At 46.5% G+C, this 24,581-nt stretch overlaps 1 protein-coding gene across 1 annotated transcript in view; it reads right to left on the reverse strand.

Moving 5' to 3' along the window:
• Positions 1 to 12,897, reverse strand: part of LEPROTL1 (leptin receptor overlapping transcript like 1) — a 65,391-nt gene extending 52,494 nt beyond the window's left edge. The window contains exon 1 of the mRNA XM_086961699.1: positions 12,651 to 12,897. Within this exon, the coding sequence (XP_086817825.1) occupies positions 12,651 to 12,666 (16 nt within the window). The 5' untranslated portion in view covers positions 12,667 to 12,897. The remainder of the gene's footprint in view (positions 1 to 12,650) is intronic.
• Between the last annotated feature and the right edge of the window lie 11,684 nt (positions 12,898 to 24,581).

Below are 24,581 nucleotides of genomic sequence, written 5' to 3' on the forward strand. Positions count from 1 at the left end.
TGCACGCTAGAGGGGAGACTAATGCACTGAAAGTAACATGGGGGCAAATATTCTTGTGTGTCAAAGTAACAATGAATCTACTAGGTGAAGTGTGCACCAGATGAAGTAGGCGCTGAGTCAGTGATGGCGTCTGGACCATCGCCAAGGGAGGATCCGCCAACTGAGTATTTCTTGAAGAACTGTGCGGCTCCTGCGGAAAAAATGCAGGCAATGAAACATGTTGGCATGGCATGTGAAATGGGTATGCATGATTAGCAACCTGTACACATTTTAAATTTGACAGTTCACTCCTAGTGAATAATAAAGTATCGTGTGATAGGCGTGCCTGTCAATTTTAATCATTTTTTCGTCATTAGAGAGTGTACTTATTTGTCACTCTGTTTTCACTCACACTGTTTTTGTTTGTTTGGGCACATTTTTTGTTATTAGACAAAGGGACTACCAATGATGAGAAGAGTAGGCTTATCTGGTGAGTACCTGCCAGTTACCCCTTTGGTGGTTCGCCCGTAAGGGGTCATTTTGTCTTTCGCACATTTTTTCACGATTTCTCACTAAGATTTGGTGAACACGGTTTATTTATAAGCAGTTTTGGGAGATTGAAAAAATTAATCACCAGTTGTTTTTCTTTTAGAAAGGCTGTCAATGAAAAGGAGAGATTGTTTTAGAAATAGAATTTTTTAAGGCATTAAAATGTGGCAATTACCCTAAAGTAAGATATAGGTTAGTGTGCAGAGAATTTGAAAGTTTGATGATGTATACATTCCGTATAGTAGATATTTAAAGTGATCTGCATACATTATCCTTTGCCTTGGGGAACGGGTTTTGTTGATTATTGTGGTCCTTTTCCGAGGTGCCAAATGAGGGAGGATTTGTAAAATACCAAAACGTAACTTTAAAAACTTTTCCCACAGGGCCTCTGAAGCCCGCGTCAGGCCACGGTGAGCGGATATCTCCAACAGGAGCTAGACAGGGGCCGCATTGCAGCCTGCTGCATGAAATTTCACCATCAGTGCAGACACATCATGTCAGATACCATTGCAGAGCACATTTTATAGCCAATAGATGCACGATGAAGCAGATATTTGGGCAATGCTCGGCGCAGTTTCAATGCAGTGCAGCTACCTTGGTCTCCGGCTTGGCCACACCACCTGATGTTACGATATTTCTTAACAAGTTTAAACCGGGGTAAGCTGCTATAATTCTTGCATTGTCGCAGTTCTCGGAGGGCCATTCAATATGTGGCAATTGAACCACACTTGCACCCAGTATCTTATAGGGTAAAATGCTATGAAATCCTCCAATACTGTCAACCCCAGCTCTGCTCTTACTACAGTCATTAGGGTACCAGGACCCAGGTTTAATAACCATCACAAGAAGATGTTGTCGAGCTTTTGGAGAGCCTGAACTTTCGTAAAACCCCAGATTTCAGCACCATAAGAGCAGGCAACCTGTGCTTTTGTCTGGAATGCAGTTATGGCTGGTTTAATTAGCCTCCTTCCGCATGAGTTTGCAAGACATATTATTAGGTCATAGTTTTGCATCAAAGTTGTTTTTCACTTCTCTAGATGAGCTATCCAATGTAGATTACCATCCATTCGTATGCCTAAGTAGTCAGATGATGTTTTAACTTTGCAATTGGTTCCCCGTAGATCCTGAATGTGGACAATAATTTTGATTTGGGATTAATGATGATATATTTGGTTTTTCCCTTTTTGATTGTTATCTCTGTTCCTTACAAAATAACTCGAAGCCTTCCAAAAGTCCATTAACTGATTTTTCGGTATGTGCTCAAATGAGTACATCATCTGCAAACAGCAGAATCGGAATATGCTCTTTCTTTAATAATGGAATGTCAAGACCAAGATTCTCGAAAGACTGCCCAATTCCTTTGAAGAAAATATTGAATAAAGCTGGGGCAAATACTCAACCCTGCCTGACATCGATGTTCCTGGCTATTTTAAATCTGGGGTGGTCCTGTCCTTGTAAAAGAAATTCAAAGAAAAAATAGAATTGCTTAATAACCTTACTTTCAGAATTCTCAAAGCATTTGAGTGCATGCGTACAGAGAAGAGAAAGCGCTGTATCTGGACAGAGCGGAATGAAAAGAAAAAAAAAACTTGTTACAGATGAGAAATGAATACAATGGAAAGAACACAAACAGTAGCCTTCCCACTCAGTAACAAGCAAAAACAGTTTAAGAGCCCTCAGTAAATTAAACACTGCGGGTGACCGTATGGTCGACATTCGATAACCAATTGGTCCACAGAGTCCAAAAAGTACAGCCATCCTGATAAAGACCGCAGTAGATCAAATTGGGTTGACAGTTTAAAATGAGGAAAGAACACAAACTAAAACACGTGCCTGGGAATTACAAAAAGAACAATCCATAACTTGGATAAACATTAGTTTCTCTTCCACACGACTACCCTCTAGATAAGACTGCCGTATGAATGAGATCTGTGCCAGAATTTACAATTAAAGTCCACGTGGAGACTGCAGGTCTTCATGACGTACAACACAATCCTCACTAGATTCACCTGCTCAAAATCGGAGATTCCCACAAGCATTTCCTGTTCCAGGCTGCTAGGTCCTGGATCAGTAGACTAGTAGCTTATGTGCTTTCTTAAACTGCCACAACATTCACCTCCCTTCCTTATTTCACCTACCACAACATACACCCTTGTTCACCGGCACCAAGCATGGTGACTTAGCAAAACAAAGAGCAAAACACAAAACGACTCACTTTACTTTTAAAAGCTCTTCCAGGGAAAACTTCCCCGACTCACTCAGCTCATCAGAAATCCCCCAACTCTCTGCTTCTCTTTGCTCAGCCTACAACCTCCTATGGTATACAAAGATCCTTACACCAGATGTATGTTCAGATTATTTTGGCAGTGTCACCCCTCTAAAAAGCCTCCTTGTGACACCCTCATCCTGTTAGAGGTCAAGCTTGCCATTAAACCTCACCTCCGCTTTATGGCAGGTGGGGTGAGAAAGGGAGATTTGCCAGGTCTTGTGACCCTCCATTAGATTTGAGCCTGTGAGATCAGTGTTATAATGCATGTTGCCTGTTATTATCCCCCGAGAGTAGATCAGGGTCTCCCCTGTCCCAGTAAGCACCTCTGTGTCACGTCATCAGGTATGTCCTGGTATGACTTCTGGGTCCAAGAGAGAGGGAGAGAGAAAGAACAAGAGAGAGAGAGTCTCTCTTGCTGTCCAGTTGTGCACATTTTCATGTTTCTCACCCCTTGTGCACTCCAGTTCCTACATGACCTGGTGTGCAAGTCAATGTCTCCAAGCGTCTGTGACAGATTATTTTCATCTCAAATGCGGCTTCAATCTTTCCACTGTCCAAATACGAAAATAGTTGGAAGGTGAAAGAGTGACCCAATATCTTAGGAAAGAGGAGTAGATCCCTTTCACCTTCCAACTATAATCCAATTTGTCACGTAAATTGCTAGACAAAGTCGCTGCGATGCAAGCGCGGCATTTACTGTGTCTGATAAAATCATATGCCCAGCTTATGTGGCGTTTAGCTCCTTAAGGAGATAAATATCTATTTGTAGCCCTAGTGGATGATCTGCTCACTGACCTTTTGGTGCCGGAGATGTCACAGCCTTGATTTTATTAGATCTGTTCGTAGCTTTCAACAAAGTAGATCATACATGTCTGATCACCAAGCTCCAATAACCGAGCATTTGTAAATTACTCGAAATTGTGAGCCCATCATTTTAAATCTGTGCTGCAATACAAAGTGTGGGCCACCGCACAGATTGTCATTGTTGCCATCTATATTTAATATTTATTTTTTATTCTTGACCCTCTAAATGAATCTTTCAGTAAAGGGGTTAATAACTAAGCAAACAATACTCTCCTTGTTTTTAAGTTGTTACTGGCATCCTCTGAATGTCGATACCCATTTAATGGATGCATTAAACACATTTGGATGGTGAGTAAAATGCTGTAGTTTAACTGACCCTAAAGGGACAACTTAGCGAGAGCCAACAACATTGTCTATACCAAAGGTCTGTGGTCGAGGAAATCCCTAACCCCGTGCACCATCTCTGTCCAGCTTATTCTAGTTAAAGTTACTTAACATGCAAATGTATCCTATTCAGTTATCTTTTTGCGAAACTTCTACAACGGTTTGTGACAAACATATTGTAGTTTAACTGACAATGAATTGGGTGAAGTCCTTTAACATTGCTTAAAGATGCAATGTTTTCAAAAGCTTCCTTGCGGGCATCCTCCGATGGCTTTAATATGAAGAGGGTGCGAGGCTGGGATGGTGGGAGCATAATATGTATTGCTAAGCACCTTAATCAAAACAGTGTTTGTTCTAGAGCCACAATGAGTAAAGGTTTTAGCATCACTTGCACAGCAGGTAATATTGTGGAATTCTAACTCCCATAAGGCACTTACCTATTCGATTAGGCACTAATTTACCCCGTAGGCACTAACCTATAACAACAGACGTTTCAGAACATTTATTTTTATAGTGGAAGATTCGCTAACAATTTAGCGATGTTTTAAATACCACGGACAGGCGACCAACAGTAGCCTTCGGTTAAAAATAACTGGAGAATATAACTGTTGCCGAGAAACACCATAATCGCAAGAGCTCACCATAGTGGCATTGCTAATTTCATACAAAAATGCTAATAACTGAAAAAATAAAAAATAAAAAGTGCTGTATAACAAAATTTAAAACATCCCACAGGCATGCCTAGCCATTTTGAAAATTCTTTTCTTGTGTAAAGCATTTATGTATTCAAACATTGTTTACAAGTGGATCGGCATATTGGGACGTTTCAACAAATCTTGATTCTAGGGGGCGTGGCTAGCAGCCAGCGATGGCGGCCGCAGCTTAGGGGAGCTCCCACAGTAAGGCGGCATCCCACACAAATCCGTCGACAATATCCGATAAATGTATTACTCTGTCGGGGCGGACTGGGTCTGGTGACCGTGCGGCACCCAACGAAGCAATTTCGAGGCAGAGGCGGCCCGGCAATCGGCGTACAGAAAAGGTGAGAGGAGGGGCCTACTGTCCTCCTTGACGCAGCGGAGTGGTTAGCAGATCGCACCCGGGCAGAAGTGGAGCATCGCGGGTGTCACTAGCCGGAAGTGTCAGACCTCCGACCGAATCGCCGAAACAGACCCGAAACGCCTCCACAGTGTTTAGACGGACTGGCGGGTGGTTACTACAGCGGGCGCTGCCACGAGAAACGAGCGCAAGACACCACAGACGACGACGCGGCTCAAGGGGCGGCACCGCCATCTTGTGCTGCGGACTTGTTCCGAAGGCAGCAACCCCGAGACACAAACGCAGGACCCCAGTGCAGGTACGCCTGAGGCGACCGGGAGGAAGACATCGGGGGTGTGTGGGGCGATCAGCGATCTCCGCAGGCCTCCGGGGAATACCATCAGCGGGGCACGGGGAATACCGGGCCGGTGAACCACGAGGGACTGCCCCCCCCCCCCACCTTATCCTACTGCTGGAAAAGTGGCAGCACCTGGCAGCTTGAGGAGTTAACACATGGATTTGAGTGAATATGCTCCGGGCCTGTAATACATCGGCACACCGGGTAGCAACGGGGGCAGACACCATGTACTCTCATTAAACCGGCCATTAACCTGTATATCCTCATAGGGTCCAAAGGATCATTACGCTGCGACTCTGCCCAGGGGCAGCGGAAAGGGGTGCAGTGCATTGCACTTGACACTAGGAAGAGGGCGGAAGAGACACCCCGATTGCCAACAGCTTGCACAGGATCTGACTCGAACCTGCACCGCCAACAGCGGATGGCCCAGAGGACGGGTGCACATGAGGTGAGGCCTGTATCACACACTACGGAGTGGCTGCCGCAACTACTACGCAGATACCACACAGGAGACACGAGTGGTATCCCTTCCTTGGACAGGTGGCACGCCCCTGTTGGCGAATAACACAATCACGGGTTGCACAACATGGCGAACAGAGGCCCCAGACACAGCTCAACACAGGCTAAACTGGACAAATTCGCCTTTGAAAAACAAACCCCCCCCCCCCAAGAACAACGCAAGCCCGCAGGGAAAATGGCGGAGGTCGAAGGGTCGAAGAAAGCTACGCTGGACGATGTTCTGGCAGCATTGGCTCGGGTGCAGGAGACAGTGAGGGCGACGGTGACTGAAGTCACCCTGATACGTGCGGACCTCCAGAAGATGAATGAGAGAGTAAAACAAGTCGAAGTGGTAACCAAGTCCCTAGTCGAGGATGTATCGGAACTGCAAATCGAAATGGGTAAACTGCAAGCGGACAACAAACTGCTTAGAGAAAAACTGGACGATCAGGAAGGGCGCTCTCGGAGGAACAACGTCCGAATTCTAGGTGTACCGGAGTCTGAAACTACAGGAGCAATGGACCTCTATGTGGAGGATATGATCAAGAATCAGCTCCAGCCCAAAGGCCTTTCGCATTTCTTTTCTGTGGAAAGGGCTCACAGGGTGCCAGGGGGAAAGCTGAAGACTGGAGGCCCACCGAGGCCGATACTAGCAAGACTCTTTAACTTCAGAGACCGGGACGCCATTTTACAGGCGGCCAGAGTGGCTCCAGCCATCCAGATTCAGAACTCAAGAGTGTCCTTTTTCCCAGACTACACGGCGGAGGTCTCACGGAGAAGGAGAACTTTTCTTGAGGTAAAAAAAACATTACGAGAAAAAGAATTGCGTTACTCAATGCTCTTCCCAGCCCGGCTCCGAGTAGTGGCTGATAAAAAGGTCTGGTTCTTCGATTCTCCTGATGCGGCCAGAGACTGGCTTGAGGGTTGGCACACTACGGACCGGCCATGGAAAACTCAGACTGAATCATGGGCGCCGAGACGACAGCCGGACAGGGTCACAAACATCTGGTAGAGGGGGAGCGGGAGGTTCCCCGACCCATGAACTCACGGAGGCTGATGGAGAAGAATGACCCGGAATATAATGGACAAGAAGGGTCGCTGTCTCTTGTTAATGGACCTAATGTTTTACTGTCGCAGATGGACGCTGGCCCGGTTAGCCCCGGATGTGAGCAGGGATGCCGCCTGCTCGGGGAGACGCTCCCCCCCCTACACGCAAGTACTCTGGTTTTGGGATGGGATAAGCACTCTGCTCAGTTGGGGAGGCGGGCAGTTGGAAGTCCGTTAATCAGGGGGGCAGGGAGAGGTAGTGGGGGGGGGGGGGGGGATTGTTTTGGCGTTGTTCGGAATACACATGTATGGTCGAGGAATGATGTTATGCATTCGGACGGTTTAACGACAGTTTGGTATACACAAAGAAGGTCTAGCTCTTCTATGAGGAATCTATGCAGTTTACTGAGCAGAGCTAGAGATAACATTTATGGTACGACTCATGATGGGCACATCAGTAACCTCACAACCGCAAATGGCAGACGACCCACCACTCAGCACGGAAGGGGTTGACCCGAATTCGCGGGGCCTGTCCCTAATACTGACATGGAATGTGCGAGGGCTGGGAGATAAGGTAAAACGGGGACTGGTGCTGACCGCACTGAAAAGGCAGAAACCCACTATAGCACTACTACAAGAGACGCAATTAACGGGGGGGGCATCCAAGGCAATGGATAGGAGAGGATACAAAATGATAATTCATTCCGAATTTACATCAGGGTCTAGGGGGATTGGCATCCTAATCCAGAAATCCTCAAAGTTCATTCCACTGCAAACCAAGACTGACGATCAGGGCTGCTTCGCTGCACTGCAAGGACAGTGGGAGGGTAGGCTCATTATTTTGGTTTCAGCATACATTCCCCCCGCAATCCACTCAGTGCAGCTACCGAAACTACCTGACGTTACTATCTCTTCCCGAGGGGGATGTTGTTCTTGGGGGAGACTTCAATGCCATTGTAGATTTTCAACTAGATAGGTTCCCGATGATGGCTCCCGCTGGGGGACCCTCCCGCTTCCAGCCTTTTTTGACAGCTATGGGTCTAATAGACATATGGAGGCACACCCACCCCCAGGCTAAGCAGTACACCTTCCACTCCGCAGTGCACGGCAGCATGTCGAGAATTGACCACTTCCTGGCCCTAGGAAATTCACCCTAGGGGAATCTCAGACCACTCCCCGATCACACTGACGATATCCACACAGGAGAAGGCACGAAAACGAATACACCCCATACATGCTACATATCTTAAGATCCCCCAAGTTCGCAAGGCACTCAAAAAGATGACGACACAGTATTTCACTGAAAATGTAGACTCAGTACGCTCCTCAGAGGTTGTATTGCAGGCATATAAATAAGACAGTATTAAGGGGGCAAGCCATAAACTCAATCAAGGCTACAAAAGGGAACAAGCTCAGGAACTAACCAAATTGGAATTAACACTGCAGGAATTGTCAACAGCGCATGAAATGCACCCCACTCCGGCCACGTCACACACACTTAACCTCCAACAGCAACTCTACACAGACCATTTACGAAACCAGGTTAAGGGTCATATAGCTGACACGCAGAATAGGATTTACGAAGTAGGAGACAAGGCGGGTAAGATGCTGGCATGGCTCGATAAGAGAGGAGGCAGTTCTAGAGGGGTCCAACGAGTGAGGAACAGTCTGGGGGTGATGCACACGAACCCGGAGCAAATAGTCGAGACGCTCGCGGCCCACTTCGAAGGGGTATACACCCCTGAGCGAGTAGTAACACTTGAAATGGCTAGAGCGGCATTAGAGCAGATTGAGGTCCAGACACTTCCTTCGGAGGTTGCAACAGAGTTAGATGCGGACATAACTGCAAAAGAGATCCAATTGGCTATTAATGCTTTGAACCCGGGCAAGGCGCTTGGACCGAATGGCATACCTATAGAATGGTATCAATCGACACTGGAGAGACTAAGTACACATCTACTAGCAATGTACAAGGAGTGTTTAGAGAAGGGAATACTTTCACCAGATCAGAGACTAGCCACTATACTAGCTATCCCCAAGCCGGGGAAACCGCCAGAGGAATGCTCCTCATACCGCCCCATCTTGCTACTTAATGCAGAAGTCAAGATCCTCGCCAAACTCTTGGCGACCAGAATTTTGCCTCATCTGCCCAACCTCATACATCCGGACCAATCTGGATTTATGCCTCATAGAAATACAGCGCTAAATCTGCGCAGATTACATGGGGTGCTGGCTAGAGCGGACTTGATATCAACACAAGCAGTAATATTGGCCCTGGACGCCAAGATGGCCTTTGACCTTGTAGAGTGGAACTACTTGTTTGAAGTTCTGTCTCGTTTGGGATTCGGCCCCAAGTTCATTGCATGGATTAGACTATTGTACGCTGACCCGGTTGCGCAGGTGGTGGAGAACGGCCATATCTCGCGAACGTTCCCTCTGGGGAGGGGCACTCGTCAGGGTTGCCCACTCTCGCCGTTGCTATTTGCAATTTCATTGGAACCACTAGCCACTTTAATAAGCACCTCACCGCTTCTGACGGGAATACGTTGGACGGAGGGCTGGGAGGACCAGCTTTCCCTCTATGCGGAAGACATGCTGGTATACCTAACAGACCCAGAACATGGGGTGCCGGCTCTCTTGCATCTCTGACAGCCATGGTACAGTATCAGGATATACGTTAAACTGGAGCAAATCAGAGATGTATGTCCTGAAGGGTCCGATTCCAGCGCTGACTACAGAATGCCCTTTACGGGCAGCTGGATCTTCCTTTAAATACTTAGGGATCCATGTTACAAGGGACCCAACAGAGTTTATGGATAAAAATCTGGGACCTCCCAAGGCGTGACTTAAACAGGATGTTAAGTTTTGGGCGGGGCTGCCCTTAACACTACTGGGGAGGGCTGCACTATATAAAATGATGTCAATGCCCCGATTTCTGTATATACATGAAAATACTCCGTATCCGGTGGCTCCGAGATTCTTTCAGAAAGTAGCAGCATTAGTGTCAACCCTTCTGTGGGGCAACCTCCCGGCACGCATTGCGCAAACCAAACTGCATAGGGGTTGGTACGATGGCGGGATCGCGTTGCCTAATCTGAAATTGTATTATTGGGCGGCACAGCTGAAACCCATCAACCATTGGTTACACACTCAGCAAAATGAACCAGCATTCCAAGCAGATAGGGCACAACTAGGCACGAATAGTCTACTGGCTCCGTTATATGACCAGAGCAAACTGCGTAAATTGGTAGGGCCCACCAGACTAACCGCGACGCTGTGGCATACGGCGACAGCTGCATTAGGATGGAAGGGGAGAATAACCAAACTTACCCCACTGTGGGACTCTCGAGCCTTGGGTAACATGAGAAACAGCAGAGGCTTCTCACACTGGGATACTATAGGGATATCCACAGTGGGGGATCTCTGGGAAAGGGGAGGTGTGGTGCCTTTCGACAGACTGAGAGAGTTATACGACCTGGGAGAGAGGGAATTATACAGATATATACAGATACAACATGCGTTGCTCGCTGCCATACCCCCAGACACTGAGTTGCCGGAATCATCCCCGCTTGAAGACCGCCTTCTCACTGAGTTTATGATTGAGCGTGCGACATCACTTACGTACCGTAAACTACTTAACAACTTACCGGACCCAATGACCCTATTGAAGGAAAAATGGGAGGGAGACACCCGTGAGATGGACGAACATGAATGGAATGAGGCGATAGCGTCGCCTAAGGAAGTAGGCATCTCCGCACGACTAAGACTAGTACAACTGAAAGTTTTACATAGGGTATACTACACTAGGGCTATGTTACACCGCATTAACAGAGCACAACACCCTTACTGCCTTCGTGGGTGCCGGGAGGAGGGCACGTTTTTTCACACTATATGGGACTGCCCCAGTATCCAGTAGTTTTGGAGACAAATAATGCGTACAATATCACAGACGCTAGAGATCTCACTGCTACCCGAACCACGGAGGTGCCTCTTAAATGTATGGGAACCTACTGATTTGTCCAGACACGGTCAACTCTGGGTCACGGTAGGCTTGATAGTAGCGAAACGTGATATCGCACAGAGATGGGAGCGGCAGAAGGGCCAACAAAGACACAATGGTGCCTTAACATGGACAGGGTTATGGTGACAGAAAGGGCGGTGTACTCCAACAGAGCGTGTCCGGGGAAATGGAACAAAATCTGGACCAAGTGGAATGTGTACAGAGGGGAGATTTGTGATCCCTTGCCGTAAAACGATCAGGACATGTCGGATGAGGAAGGGGAAGAGGTATAATAGACCTCACAGAGTCCAAAGGAAAGGGTGGCCACGGAACTCGGGATAAACCAAGGTTTTACAGGATAGACTCGAGAGTTAGGTAAGAGGGGATACCAGGGGAACTGCGTCCGAGGGAGCCTGAACGCTCCCACTATCATGCTGTATGGTGGGGTTGAGAGAATCGGAGGGAGGTGACACTGGGGAGGCGCTTCTTTACTCAGTTAATGCGACCGATAACTAACAATGCAAGACCACAATGTGATTCCTCAAGCTTCTTTTGTTTTGTTGTTGTTTTTGCAAAAACAGAAAACCAAGAACCTGTACTTATAGGCAGAATAATGATTATACAGTACCTTTTAATTAATGCAGTTATAAGGAGATGAATAGACTAATATGCGGATTCCAGTTTGATGTTACTGCATGATGATTGTATGACTGTGATGGCGGCCGGCCCTATGGGTTGTAGGCCTACAGCTGTGTAAACTTAAAGGTGCAATAAAGGTTTTTGGAAAAAGAAAAAAAAATCTTGATTCTAGCGTGTCGTTCTTCGTGTAAGGAAATAAGGCAGAAAATACACATATATGAGAAATGTAAACGCAAAGTAGAATGTAGGCGACATGTGGCGGATTACAAGTTCTCTAAATAAATCAGATGATGGAGGCATCGTTTGTGCTGATGGAGAACTGGGGTTATCAATGACTGAAACAACATCTTTCCACACTAGGTGACACTTCCCCTGAAGTTAGTTAAAGGGAAAGCAGGGCCTATAGAGCGCTTCCACATTAAGGAATCGATCTCTAAACACAAAAGACCGTTGTTCTGTTTACACTGTGACTTCCTTTTTGTGAGATCACATACCGGGGGCTGGCGCAGATATGCGGCTTCCGGTGTTGGTGACATCAGGGACACAAAGTGAAATGTAAACAAACCAGGTGTTAGCCCCAAAAAGTAGACGCGGTCAGAAAGCCCAAATGCCCTCTACTCGAATACTGTTAGGCACGAAGAGTAGCACTGTTATAGATATAAAAATACACACAATAAAGGACTACAAAATGTCTTCAATAAAAACCGGACTATTAATGTTGGGGTGTGTGTGTGTGGGGGGGGGGTGTAAAAAACACCTTTTATAAATTGAATAATATAAACACACAAGCAAACGTAAAACCTGGTATAACCGTCGTAAAATGAGTCCCCGTGGATGCTGGAGGCGGAGCCACATTGAAGATCACGAGCATCCTTAAATGTAAAGATGCGCCACGCGATGCCTTGGCTTTGGAAAAATAACAAAAAGGCCCTTCACTGTACGTACCCTGTTTCCCTCCCTGTGGGCTTTGAAATTGGATCAACTGCAGGTCGGCTTATACTCCTTCTGCGGCCTAAGCACGAAGGACCCTGGCAGTTCATCCCACTCACTCTGCCCCTACAGATGCCCTCCCTCACCCCCGGTACCTTTGATGCCAGCCATGGCGCCGTTACCGAGGGGGCGCGCCGCACCCGCAGGAACAAGGGACCCTCTGGCAGCTGAGCAGCGGCGCTGGTGTGTGCGGCAGGCCCGGGCTCCCGTCACTTCCTCCTGCGCAGGAGCAGCGACCGCGGCCCCCGTGCAGCCAGGCCCCTCCCTTCCAGTCACGGGCCTCCCGGCCGCTACACTTTCGTTTTCTGCCTCTGCGGCTTTTGTTTCACGTTGTTGGCGCTCATGGGCAGTGAATAAGTCGTGCTTTGTTCTAGTCTGTCTGCTCAAGTCATGATTATACGAAACCGGTTCCTTCGAATTAAGTTACACAATATAATTCGTCTGCAACGAAGGCATAGGCTTTTGTAGCCAATACAGGCTGTTGTAGATAACACTACCATCTTCATACTTGCCAATGTTTTAAAATAAAACAGTGGGACCTTTTAAGAAAATAATAGGGGGACAGGCGGTAGACAGCCACAATAAAGCCATTTTGTGCTTCTAAAATCTCCAGTATGACTCGGATCTATTGGCATATATGCACTGTGACTTGCTGGACTGAAAATAGAAGTGGGGGGACTAACCACATTAGGCAGGATGCAAGTGACATCACAGCATGTGACTTCACGGTGTGTGACTAACATCACAGCATATGGAATCACAGGAAGTGACATCACAAACCATGAACTTACAGTAAAAGACATCACAAGAAGTGACCTCAGATCTCAACACCTCACACATATATTTATTTAGCAGGTTTTTCATGAGTACATTTGAGCTCATGAGATTTAATGAATGAGATTTTGCATCAGGGTTTTACTAAAAAAGTGATGCAAACCCGACATCAAATCTGGCTCTCAACTTCTACAATTAGGGTCAGGTTATAATAGTATTGTGTTGCCTTTATGTCATGTCGCAAGGGCAACACAATGCAAATGTCAGATTTACCAAGCAACGCAAGGCCACCTTGGATGGCCCTGCGTTGCTTAGTGAATCTGGAATAACGGAAGGCAGCGCAAGTCGTTGCCTTGAGCTACTTTGCCCTGGTAAGGTGTTCCATGGGTGGAGCGTGGGTGTTCCCATGCATCCACCCATGGATTTTAACACTTTTCCAGATTTACCAAGACCGATAAACCTGAGAATGCGTCAAAATGCTACACCTTCCCAAGTGAAGCAAAACAAGAAGAAATATCTTTATTTCTCCTCACTGCTACCTCTTTCTAAGGATGCTGCATTCTGCAATATTTATAATTTTAAATTAAGTGTACCTTTTTTTTATCTTTATAGGCAGGGAAACCCCACTTACCCCCTTTTTTAACTGCATCGCTGCTGCGGCGATTTTTGCGCTGTGCGGCTTTTTTTAAAAAGCCGCGTTACATGACGAGCTCAGCTCGTCATCAGCACACGCCACCCGTGGCTGATGACGAGCTGAGCTCGTCATCAGCAGGGAAGGGGTTAATTACATTTACCACCCCAGAACCTTACCCACCCCCAGGCCCGGACTGGGAACCAAAACCGGCTCTGTAACAAAATCGGCCCCCAGGGGCTCAAAAACGGCCACCACCATTGCGATACTCTTACCACTATATATATATATATATATATATATATATATATATAATCGCGGCCGGCATCACTCACGGTTGGGAAGGACCGCACAGGGTTGCGCTGGGGTTCGCTGTGGGTTCATTACAATTTTAAAAACGTACCTTCCCGGGTCCCACACCCAGCGTTTAGTATTATCTCTGCATTTGTGAGAGGGAATGAAGCCCCCCCAAGGCAGTCGGTACCCCCTGTACGCATATATTGTTCCTGCTGGACATGTTTTTAAGGTCTTCTGCATGCGCTTGTAGGTCAATCTGCTGCTTCTGGAGGCAGATTACTTCTCCTGTAGGCTCTTCATTTCTCGCTGTGGCGCCATTCTCAAGGGCAGCCACCCGCTCTCCCACCTCGTCCAAGTTTCCGTATACCTCCCTCGGGTCCGAGGAGAGGGTCTTCTTCACCGCCTGTATGTCCTCACAGAGAGAGGCAAATAGGGACTCTAAGAACTCACGGGTAATGGGACTTTCGGAGGCTTCACCACTACCCTGGGATACCGATTCCACTGCCCCTGATTTCTCACTGGAGATCTCCCCAGGTTCCTTAATAAGCATATCCTATAGGGTGCGGTCTTTTTTGGACTTAGTAGAGGCCATTCTCTCGAGGTCAGCAACAGGGTCCCTGAGAAGTTGGACTCAATATATAGGACACTATCGCAGTTAGCACATCCAGTTAGGAGTCCCCTAAAGTACCACCGTGATATTAAACAGCCTTGCACCAGGCCCTGCCAGGCCCGCAACCACTATCCAGCCCAATCCGCTGGGGGTCACAGACAATTGCTGCCCGGGGAAGTCGAGCCTAGGTCCTGCCAGGAGCTCCAATGAGCCACAGACACTAGCTCCAGAGGTAGGATCGCGTCGGGTGCCCCGCCAGCTGTCTAATACTGACTGGAGTTCCCCTGTGGCGGTAAGTTCTCTGTGGCTCAGAGCCACAAATCCCTGCGCTTAGTCCTTGGGCCCTGTCTGGCCACTCACCTTCACAGGCCCAGGCCTGAAATCCAGAAGATCAGCCAGTCACTGTTAGCCCGCCGCTCCCTCGGCAAGGGGCCACTCTGGTAGCTAACCACCATCCTTCAGCCCATCGTCGTTTTGCTGGAGGGTCCAATAGCCCCTCTATTTGCTGCGCATCACCACTCTATGCCCTAGTCCACCAGGACCATGTGACAGTCCATGGCATCCCTCCAGCAATGGCCCGGACCCGGCAGCCTCCTGCTCAGGCCTGCACGCTGCAAAGAAGTTGGTCCGGCTCCTCATGAAAGAGATGTTGCATCTCAAGCGTTGTGGGGCTAGGAGCCCCCAGCAGCTCTGTTCAGGACTCTCGAAAGAGCCAGGCTCGCCGACACCATGCTCGATGCCCCTCCAGTGCCCTGTCTCCAGGAGAGGTCCTTCGCTTCCCGCCAGCACCTGGTAGGGGGGTAGAGCCCCATCCGCCAGGCACGGGCAGCTTGGTAGGGCACCGGTCAAGGAGGCCCTAATGAACAGTAAGGGCCCCAGGGCCATCACCAGAGGGCGGGGAGCTCCAGGTGCGTGTCCTGCAGTGGTCGGGGGAATTTCATGCCTGCAATCAAGGCAGGGCTTCCTCATCCACGCTGCCAGGCCCCAGGGTCTGGACCCCAGCCACACAGACCTCTGGGGCTGTGACTATCCAAGCACTAGGCTTGGTGGTCCGAGGATTCAGCTTCTTGGGTCGCAGGAGCAGGAAGCAGCAGGTCGCCAGTGCACCACCGGCCGCAGCAGCCCGCTGCTGTGCCAGTCACGCTTTGTTGTGTGCGGCCTCCGCATGGGTGTCTGGGTCCTTAGCTCGGTTGCTACCGGAGTCCACAGGCAACCATCGCCACTGGCTCGGACCATCCACAGGTTCAAGCCGCTAGGGGCATCAACAGGTAGGGACCTCAAGTAAGGCCCCTTTGAAGTGCTTTGTTGACTGCGACCTTGGCCTCCGTGCTGGTGCCCAGCCCTCCAATTCGGCCCTCACCAGGGCTCACGGGTCGCCACAGCCGTCAGGATAGGCCGCACACGTGTTTGGTCTGTTCCAGGACTTAAAACTACTGCGGGGTGACTCTCAAGCGATGCTGTAGAAGCAGCGAGGACGGAGCAACACACAGGCACGTCCACTCAAGCCGCCATCTTGGCCACGCCCCCCTAACTCGCTGCTTTCTTTTTAAATGAGCAGCTGGGAAAGTCTTTCTCTCCCTGCCTGTAATTTGATGTGCAGTTCTGCTGAGGTGTTGGGCACTATGAAAGTGTAGCGGGCACCCGCACCTTACACGGACCATAGCTTGTAACCCTCCATGTCTTATGTAACACACCCTGTACATTGATTTACACACTTATGATTTATTGTCAATGCATAATGTGTACGCCTGATGTAAAGTGCTCTGACACCTTGCATTGGGATGAGCAGTGGTATAAAAGAAATAAAACAAAATAGGATTATTTATATTTTTATTTGTATAAATACTGGGACAGACCAACACATCTGACAATCGTACAGTGCATGCATATCCCTTATATAAAGGGACTGGGCAAAGTGAAAACCATGCCTTTCTTATGTATTTGTGAAGTGATAAGCTGTGCATCTTTGTTTCCCCTCCATTACATGTAGACATGTGAGGGAAAGTAGGATCTGCTTTCATTGTTACCCCCACTTTTTGCTGGTGTCAGTATGTTTTTGATTAGTCTAACTGGGATCCTACTAACCAGGACCCCAGTCACTGTGCTTCTTCCCTAAATGTGTCACTTCTGTACCCCCGCAATTGGCTACTGGTATACCCCTGTAAGTCCCTAGTATATGGTACTAAGGTACCCAAGGCATAGGTACACCAGGGGTCTCCTATGGGCTGCAGCATGTATTGTGCCACCTATGAGAGACCCCTTAAACTGTGACTACAGGCCTGCCATTGCCGCCTGTGTAAACTGGTGTTAGCACCACTTCCGACAGATATAAGTTTCCTTATATTTGAGGTCACTACACTTAAAACTTATAATGCACCCCAAAGACAGGCCTTTCAATCCCGAAGACAGGGTGCTAGGTTATGAGCAGGACACCTTTACAAACCCCGAAGTTAATTCTCCTGGGTTTGTAAGTGCGGTCAGCCATTTTGATACATATAGCGGCCATGCCTCATTAAGCAATGGCTAACTATATAGTGGCTGTGCCAAACCTGGGCATGTTTGGTATCAAACATGTTGGAATTATACCCCAACACTGCTATCAGTGTTGGAGGTATGATTCCATTTACTGGGGAGCTCTCCCGGGAAGCCCCCATTGCTCCCTGTAACAGCCTTTAAGGGTCTGCTAGCAAGCTAGTGCTGATGCCGACCACAAACATGAATCTGCCCTCCTGCTGCTGAGCTCGAGTAGTGAAAGATAGAACAACAGGTTTCCTGTCACTTCCTAGACAGGACTTAGGTATTAGGCAGGAGTGGGGGCGCTTGCCAGAGCCAACAGACTGCTTTGAAGGGCACATTTGGTGCCCTCCTTACATATTTTGGTTTGAGCCTTCGGTTTGAGCCTGTTCAGGGACCCCTTGGCTCCCCCTATGGCATAGAACTGGGCACCCTAACCCCTTTCTTAGATTATAAATGGACTTACCTGTGGGCGGGTCCTTAGATTCGTCATGGGACAAGACTCAAGCCTGAAACCACGTCACTCTTCCACTGTCTGGACACTTGAACTTTGCTGGACTTCGCCTCGAACCGAGACTGCATCAAGGAAGAATCCTGCTACTCTTGGTCTCGCTGTTCTGCAAGTCTCCTTTGTCGTATGTGTCTTTACTTCTTCTAGGATCTTCAACAGACCTCTGGGCTTCAAGGACACCAAAATTATTCTCCATTGGAGTAAAGGAGTCACTCCCCTGCCTTTGTAGGCACCATAACGAAGCTGACCTGGCTGCTGCTCCTGACGTCAAACAGACTTCGAAAGGCTCAGCAACACAGGGGGTGGTTCTTCAACTCCCTCAAGCCCTAACCTGTGCTCTCTGCAATTTTGAGGCCAGCATCGCTCATCAGGACCACTGGGACCAAACCCTTGTTCACCGCGTCAACTTGCAGTTGCCAAGGCTTGTTGGCTCTGCACTCCAGAGATCTTGGTGTACCAGAAACTCCAGCCTCCAACATCTCTTCCTGCCAAGAACTTCATCCTCACCTTATTCTCTCCACCTTGATTCTCCAACCTTCTGTCTTCCACTGGGTTTCTTCAGGGTCCACTGGGAAGGGGCCTTCTTCTTCAAAACTGCAACCCTGACTTTCCCGTTGACTTCTATTGGGTACGCGGCTCTGTTCCCACTTAACACATACACTCCATGGTGCTCCTGGGTACTTACCTTGGGTGGTACCTTGTGTCCCAAGCTCTTCTGAGTCTCCTGGTCCAAGTCCCGACTTCAGTCTCAGTTCGCATTCCACTTTCTTAGTATATGGTTTGGTCTCCCCCTGGAGACCACTGTGTATTGTGCTTACTTACCTCTTGCAATTGAAGTATTATTGTGTATTTGCGTTGATATCTCCGGGTAGGAGATATTCTAATGTGTTAGTGAGTGTTGTGTAATAAAAGTACATATTGTTATGGTTCTTTTTCATTTTACCTAAACTATGTGATTGTATCTGGTAAAACAAGCTGCTTAACACCTCTTCTGTACTAAGCCAGCCTGAGGGCTGCTGTCCACAGCTACCACTTAGAGATCTTTCTATGGTTGTATGAGACCACTATATCACTACATAAGGGTTGTCTGGATTAGTGAAAGGTGCTTCACTTAAATAAGTGTGCCCAATATACTAAGCCAGCCTCCTACATTGGTGTGCAGCGTTTGGGATTTAAGCCTGCACTGTTTTACCAGCTAATCTAGGTGTGGTTAGATGAAGAACCATCACTAGCATTTGGCTCATATAAATACTTTTTGTAAAGTAGTAAGTTCTAATGAACTTTTTTATTGCTAGTTGAGGGTCTAGAACAACCCTTTCTAAAATCCTTTTTAAGTTTAGTTTCTCACTAGGGTAGGTCGGTGCAGCACCACATTTCACCTAGTTTACCATATCTTTAGTTGGGGAAGCCAGTTGGTCCCAAGCTTCTAGGTTACTAACAAAAAGAAGTCCTTGGGAAATTGAAGCCGCTGTACAACCAGCCAGAGGGGAGTCTTCTCCCTGTGTCCGTTTAAGCCTCGCAGCTCCCACGGTGGAGCTGCACAACTCGCAAATCAGGACTCACAGCCCAGTTTGAGAAGAAAGAGAAGTCTTTAAATGATTCTGTCCAATGTCTCTGGCAGTGCACCAGTTTTCTTCAGTTCAATCTAACAGGCACCAAGGGCACAGCACCTGTACCCTAAACTCAAGTCCTTCCCTAACTCCTGTATTGCTCTGTTGGCGCACTGCTCTTTTGTTCGGGCCACAAATTATGCAGTATGCCCAGGCACTCTTGATCAACAAACAAAGGTGCAAACTTGCATTCACTTTGGGACCAGGATTCAGAGGCCTGATGCTAGGATCTCTGAAGCAACCCTTGTTTCAAAAGGGGTCACCTCAAGCAAAGCCTCCTTGCCATTCTGATCGGTCTGTGACTCTCTCAGCTGGCCATCAAAAACTTGATCCACAATTTCTCCTTTCTGATTTGTGACCCCGTCATTCGCCCAAGACAGTGGCAGGGGTACACACTTCACATCCCAGTGCTTCCGCCTTCACTGAGGTCCTAGTTGGCAGCAATGTCTGTGCTGGTTACCTTCACCATGGCTTCAAGCTGGACAGGTGCTGACTCTCCAGGCTGGATCTGATGTCCGGGCCCCTCTGGCAATGGTTGTAAGGCAGCAAATATCTATTGGTGGACAGAACAAAAGATCTTTAGAAAAGGCACAGAAATAATCTATCAACAGAGAGGATAGTCTTAAAACACTTCCTAGTCATGGGATGCTCCATATATTAGCAAGCGGTACAAAAGGGGGTGGTGATAGACGGAGCATCTGAATCAATGAAACACTCACACCCAGTCAAAAGTTTCTGGTCCAGGGAAGACATGGCTTGGCAGTTCGGGCTGGACTGTTCCCATGAGGCACAGGGTCAGACTGATTTGCATATAGCCATGTCTGAACTGGGGTGGCAGAGTGGGCTAAAGAACGGTGATGGATTAAACCCAGATCTTTTGACTGGGTGTGAGTGTTTGATTGATTCAGATGCTCCGTCCATCACCACCCCCTTTTGTCCCGCTTTTGGCCGCCATAAGTGTGGCAGGGTATGCTCAGATGTGAGTCCCTTGCTCACTTTGGCTCCAGATTGGACTATTCCAACGTCCTATATCTGGGCCTACCGGAGTATCTACTACAGCGCCTTCAGGTGGTGCAGAATTCGGCTGCTCGGGCTATCTTCGGCCTTCACAGGCGAGCCAGAGTGTCCGGCCTTTTGCAGTCGCTTCATTGGCTGCCTATCCGGAAGCAGATAGTTTTCAAGGCATTGACGCTGGCTCATAAGGCTCTTTATGCCTCGGGCGCAAAATATCTGCAACGGAGGCTTACCTTTTATCGCCCGGCCGGATCTCTGCGATCCGAATCTCTCTTCCTTGCGATGGTCCCTCGAGTAAAGAGGGCCCGCGTAGGGGGTCGCTCCTTCAAGCTGAAGGCATCGCAGCTTTGGAATGCTTTGCCATTGGCTATACGTATCACTTCTAATTTGCTGACCTTTAGGAAGGGCCTTAAAACCTGGCTCTTTGCCCCTTAGCATTCTCCCTCCTTTGTTTTGTTATTTTTCTTTTATCCCACTGTGTTATGTCTTTATGCTTACAAGCTGCCAATAAAAAGCGCCGGGACACTCCAATGGAGTAGCCGTGCGCTATAGAAATCAAAAATAACATAACATATAACATAACATAACATAACTTTGCCACTGGATTCAAGCAAGCCGGGCTGAAGACGGCTGGAATGCCAGAAACAGGTCCTCGGAAGCTTGTTTCTGGTCCAGGGAAGACATGGCTTGGCAGTTCGGGCTGCACTGTTCCCATGAGGCACAGGGTCAGACTGATTTGCATATAGCCATGTCTGAACTGGGGTGGCGGAGTGGGCTAAAGAACGGTGATGGATTAAACCCAGATGTTTTGACTGGGTGTGAGTGTTTGATTCATTCAGATGCTCCGTCCATCACCACCCCCTTTTGTACCCCCATATATTAGCAAGGCACCCAAGAACCACTTCATATATCTAAGAGTAAAAAAACCCTGGACCTATTACTCTATTTGAAGCAGCTAAGGAAGTCTGTGTTCATTTACTAAATTCTGAGGAAAAGAGAAAAACAATACAGACATACTCTAAATCCTTAAATCTGTGTATTCCTATATTGCTAATCTGAAGACCCTCAAGAAAAATTTAAATGTTCTACACTTTTACTCATAGACTTTACATTACTTGTACAAGATGCAGACACTTGTAAAATTATTTCTCTTAATAAAAACACCTACATTGTACGCTTAGGACCATGCTCTCATGTTATAGCTGCAGCAGGAAAATCTAAAACTGCTAATTTAACAGGGATTCTTATTACATTACTAGAACTACAAACATCAACATGGTGGGTATATACATTTTTCCAGCAGAACATGTTATGACAGACAAACTCCTATAGAACAATATTTTCTTCAAAAATGTTTGCTAAGAATCACATGGGCATCTTTCCTGCATTCTATTTTTCACGATCCAGACTATGCAACATCAGCTCTAATAAGGACTGTCAAATTATTTACACAGACTAGCTAATAATAATGGTGTTATCACCTGAGAATTTTAGAACTAAAACTACCCACATCTAGTTCCCCTTAAAGGTCAAATAAGGGAACAGCAATCTATACTACTCATCTTTTCATAATTTCATCAGACAGGATGGGCAGTAACATAGCATATATTTATATTTATTCATTTTATTAATGCTAACAATGTTTAAAACAGTATTACTGAATAGCCAATTAAATGTCTCACGGCTGTTTCAAAGAAAGCTTAGACAGGCTCAAAAGAGATTGAGAAAAAGAGAGAGAAAACATAAATTTGCCTACCCTTAATTTGTAGAGGCGCTAGCCTCCTTCCCCCATTTCAACAGTAGGAAAACCTGAAACAGGTGTCACTTCAGTCAACACTATCTACTTCTATTTGTGGCTGCTGGGCACAAATACACTTGTAGGCGGTAAATAGCACATTTAGCTAGCTAGAAAACATTAATAACCAACCACCAATCCCTTTAGCAATTGTAGTAATTGTAACATGAGGGTGAATGAATTCAAACTAAATCACATAGCTTCCTTATCTTACAAATTCTGCTATCCCTTGATAATGTTATTCAATAGGATAACCCCACCTGCACATTTCCTACACTTGTATTATATCTCAGGAAAACAGTGATATCCCCATGTGCTCCTAACAAAATATGCAATATTTCTTTCAGCTACTGTTATCTAAAACATTACTCATAGTGCTTTACCCTACAGTGTGAGGATCAGGATATTTAAGTAATACAAAGAAATCACATACTATCACAGTGGCGCCCTACGTGGAAATTGCATGTTCAGTTGGTTAATTCTAAAAACAGACTTTGGTCTTTAACCCTTACCAGCTGTCCTATTTTGTGCAAGGCTTTCCATGCGGCTTTCCAATTCAAAGCAACTTATGGAGACTCACAGCTGAAAAGCAGTCCTGTTCCATTCCTGTTTTCCAGTAATTTAGAAATACGCTTAATAACTTCTGCTGGTTTTTTACATTTATTTACATTTGTAATCAGTGTGCGGTGTGCTTTTCTAGCTGTATAGAGGTCAGCTATTTGTGTTATACTTAAATGTGTGCATTTACTGAAGCCTAGGAGCAGTTTGAAAGCTGCTCTGAGTGGCAGAACTGCTTTTAAACACTGAATTTTGCCCAATTTCGACTTTGGTGTTAGGGGCAGTTAAAAAAAATAAATAACCTACAATGTTTTGGTATATTAGTCATCCCCAGAATGTCCTCTACATATCCCAGAGATGGGGGATCAGAAATATATAAGGTACACCCTTATAAAAATGAGTTTTTGTACGCCTGAGTAAAGTGACATTTCACATGTAAGTTTCCCACCATTGTGATAATGCGTCGCTTAAATTCAAATTGGATGCTAGGATTTCACAGTATGATTATTAGGCATTATAAAGATTAAAAAACAAATTTAGTGCACTTATTTTTAATAACTTTTTTTCATACAATCAAAAACATATATATTTTTTAATAACACTAATCATTTTGATGGTTTCACATATGAAAAAAAAGCTTCATTCCTTTCCTATCATATTTAAACTCATTTATTCATAACCCTAAGCACAGAAGCCTTACTTAAAACATGAAAATTCTGCACCACTTTTTAAAGGGCAGTTATTATTTAACATCAGAACCATGGATGTGCTTATGTAAAAAGACATTAAGAAAGGAAAATCCCTACTTTCAAATTTTTTTCTCTGTTATCCTAAAGAAAGAAACTGTTTTTTGTAACTTTTAATATTAGTCTGTAATGCAGGCTTTTATACCAGGTTTACACTGACTTAAAATCTAGTTGACACAGCAGTTTCCTTCTGTGGCCTGCGATCATGAATAGCCATGTGCTATTGACACAGCTGTTGCTGTGACCAGCAGGCGTCAAATTCTCACGCCTTTCTCAGGAGAAAAAAACCTTTTTCTGTATTTGTAATGTCCTGACAAAGTGTAATCTCCATTGGTTGTGTCAGACAGTTGCTTCTCAGTGAGACACTTAAAACACAGCTGTTGAAAAGCTTTTTTTCTAGTGTTGAAATGTAAGCACGGTGACAGTCTATTTAAAAGTCAGACATTTCAAGGCAGTCAAAATCTATTGTTTTGATAATGTTGTGTTTAGTTCAGCAACAACCAATTCACTCAGATGATGTGAATGCCTTTTAATGTCTAATACAATGCATCTAAGGAAAATGCTGTAACATTTTGTATTTTAGTCATTATTATTACAAAGTACACAATTTCGTTTTTGAGGTCTATTTTATTCCTATTGAATGTGAATTCTAATTTTATCTTTAGCATTGTGGCAATTTGCACACATGTATAGTTTCTTACTCTGTCAATTTAATAGTAACATTACAGCTTCTGTGCCAATCTCTTCTTTGTTGGTTAAAAGAACCAGGTGTATCAGTGAACCCCTATGGGAGGTTTATATTTCTTTAAATGGCGCCCGACGTGGACCTCATCAGAGAAATGGCTATCCAAGGGAGTGGTCTTGACAGGAGACAGGAATCTATTGAGGAGGACAGGACAGGACTCTACTAAGGTGGTACCCTGCGCACGGAGATTCTCTGTCTCTGCAGCCCAGTATATTTCTGGT

This window comes from Lissotriton vulgaris, chromosome 3_1 (assembly GCF_964263255.1).
Source record: "Lissotriton vulgaris chromosome 3_1, aLisVul1.2, whole genome shotgun sequence".
NCBI classification, from domain to species: Eukaryota; Metazoa; Chordata; class Amphibia; order Caudata; family Salamandridae; genus Lissotriton; species Lissotriton vulgaris.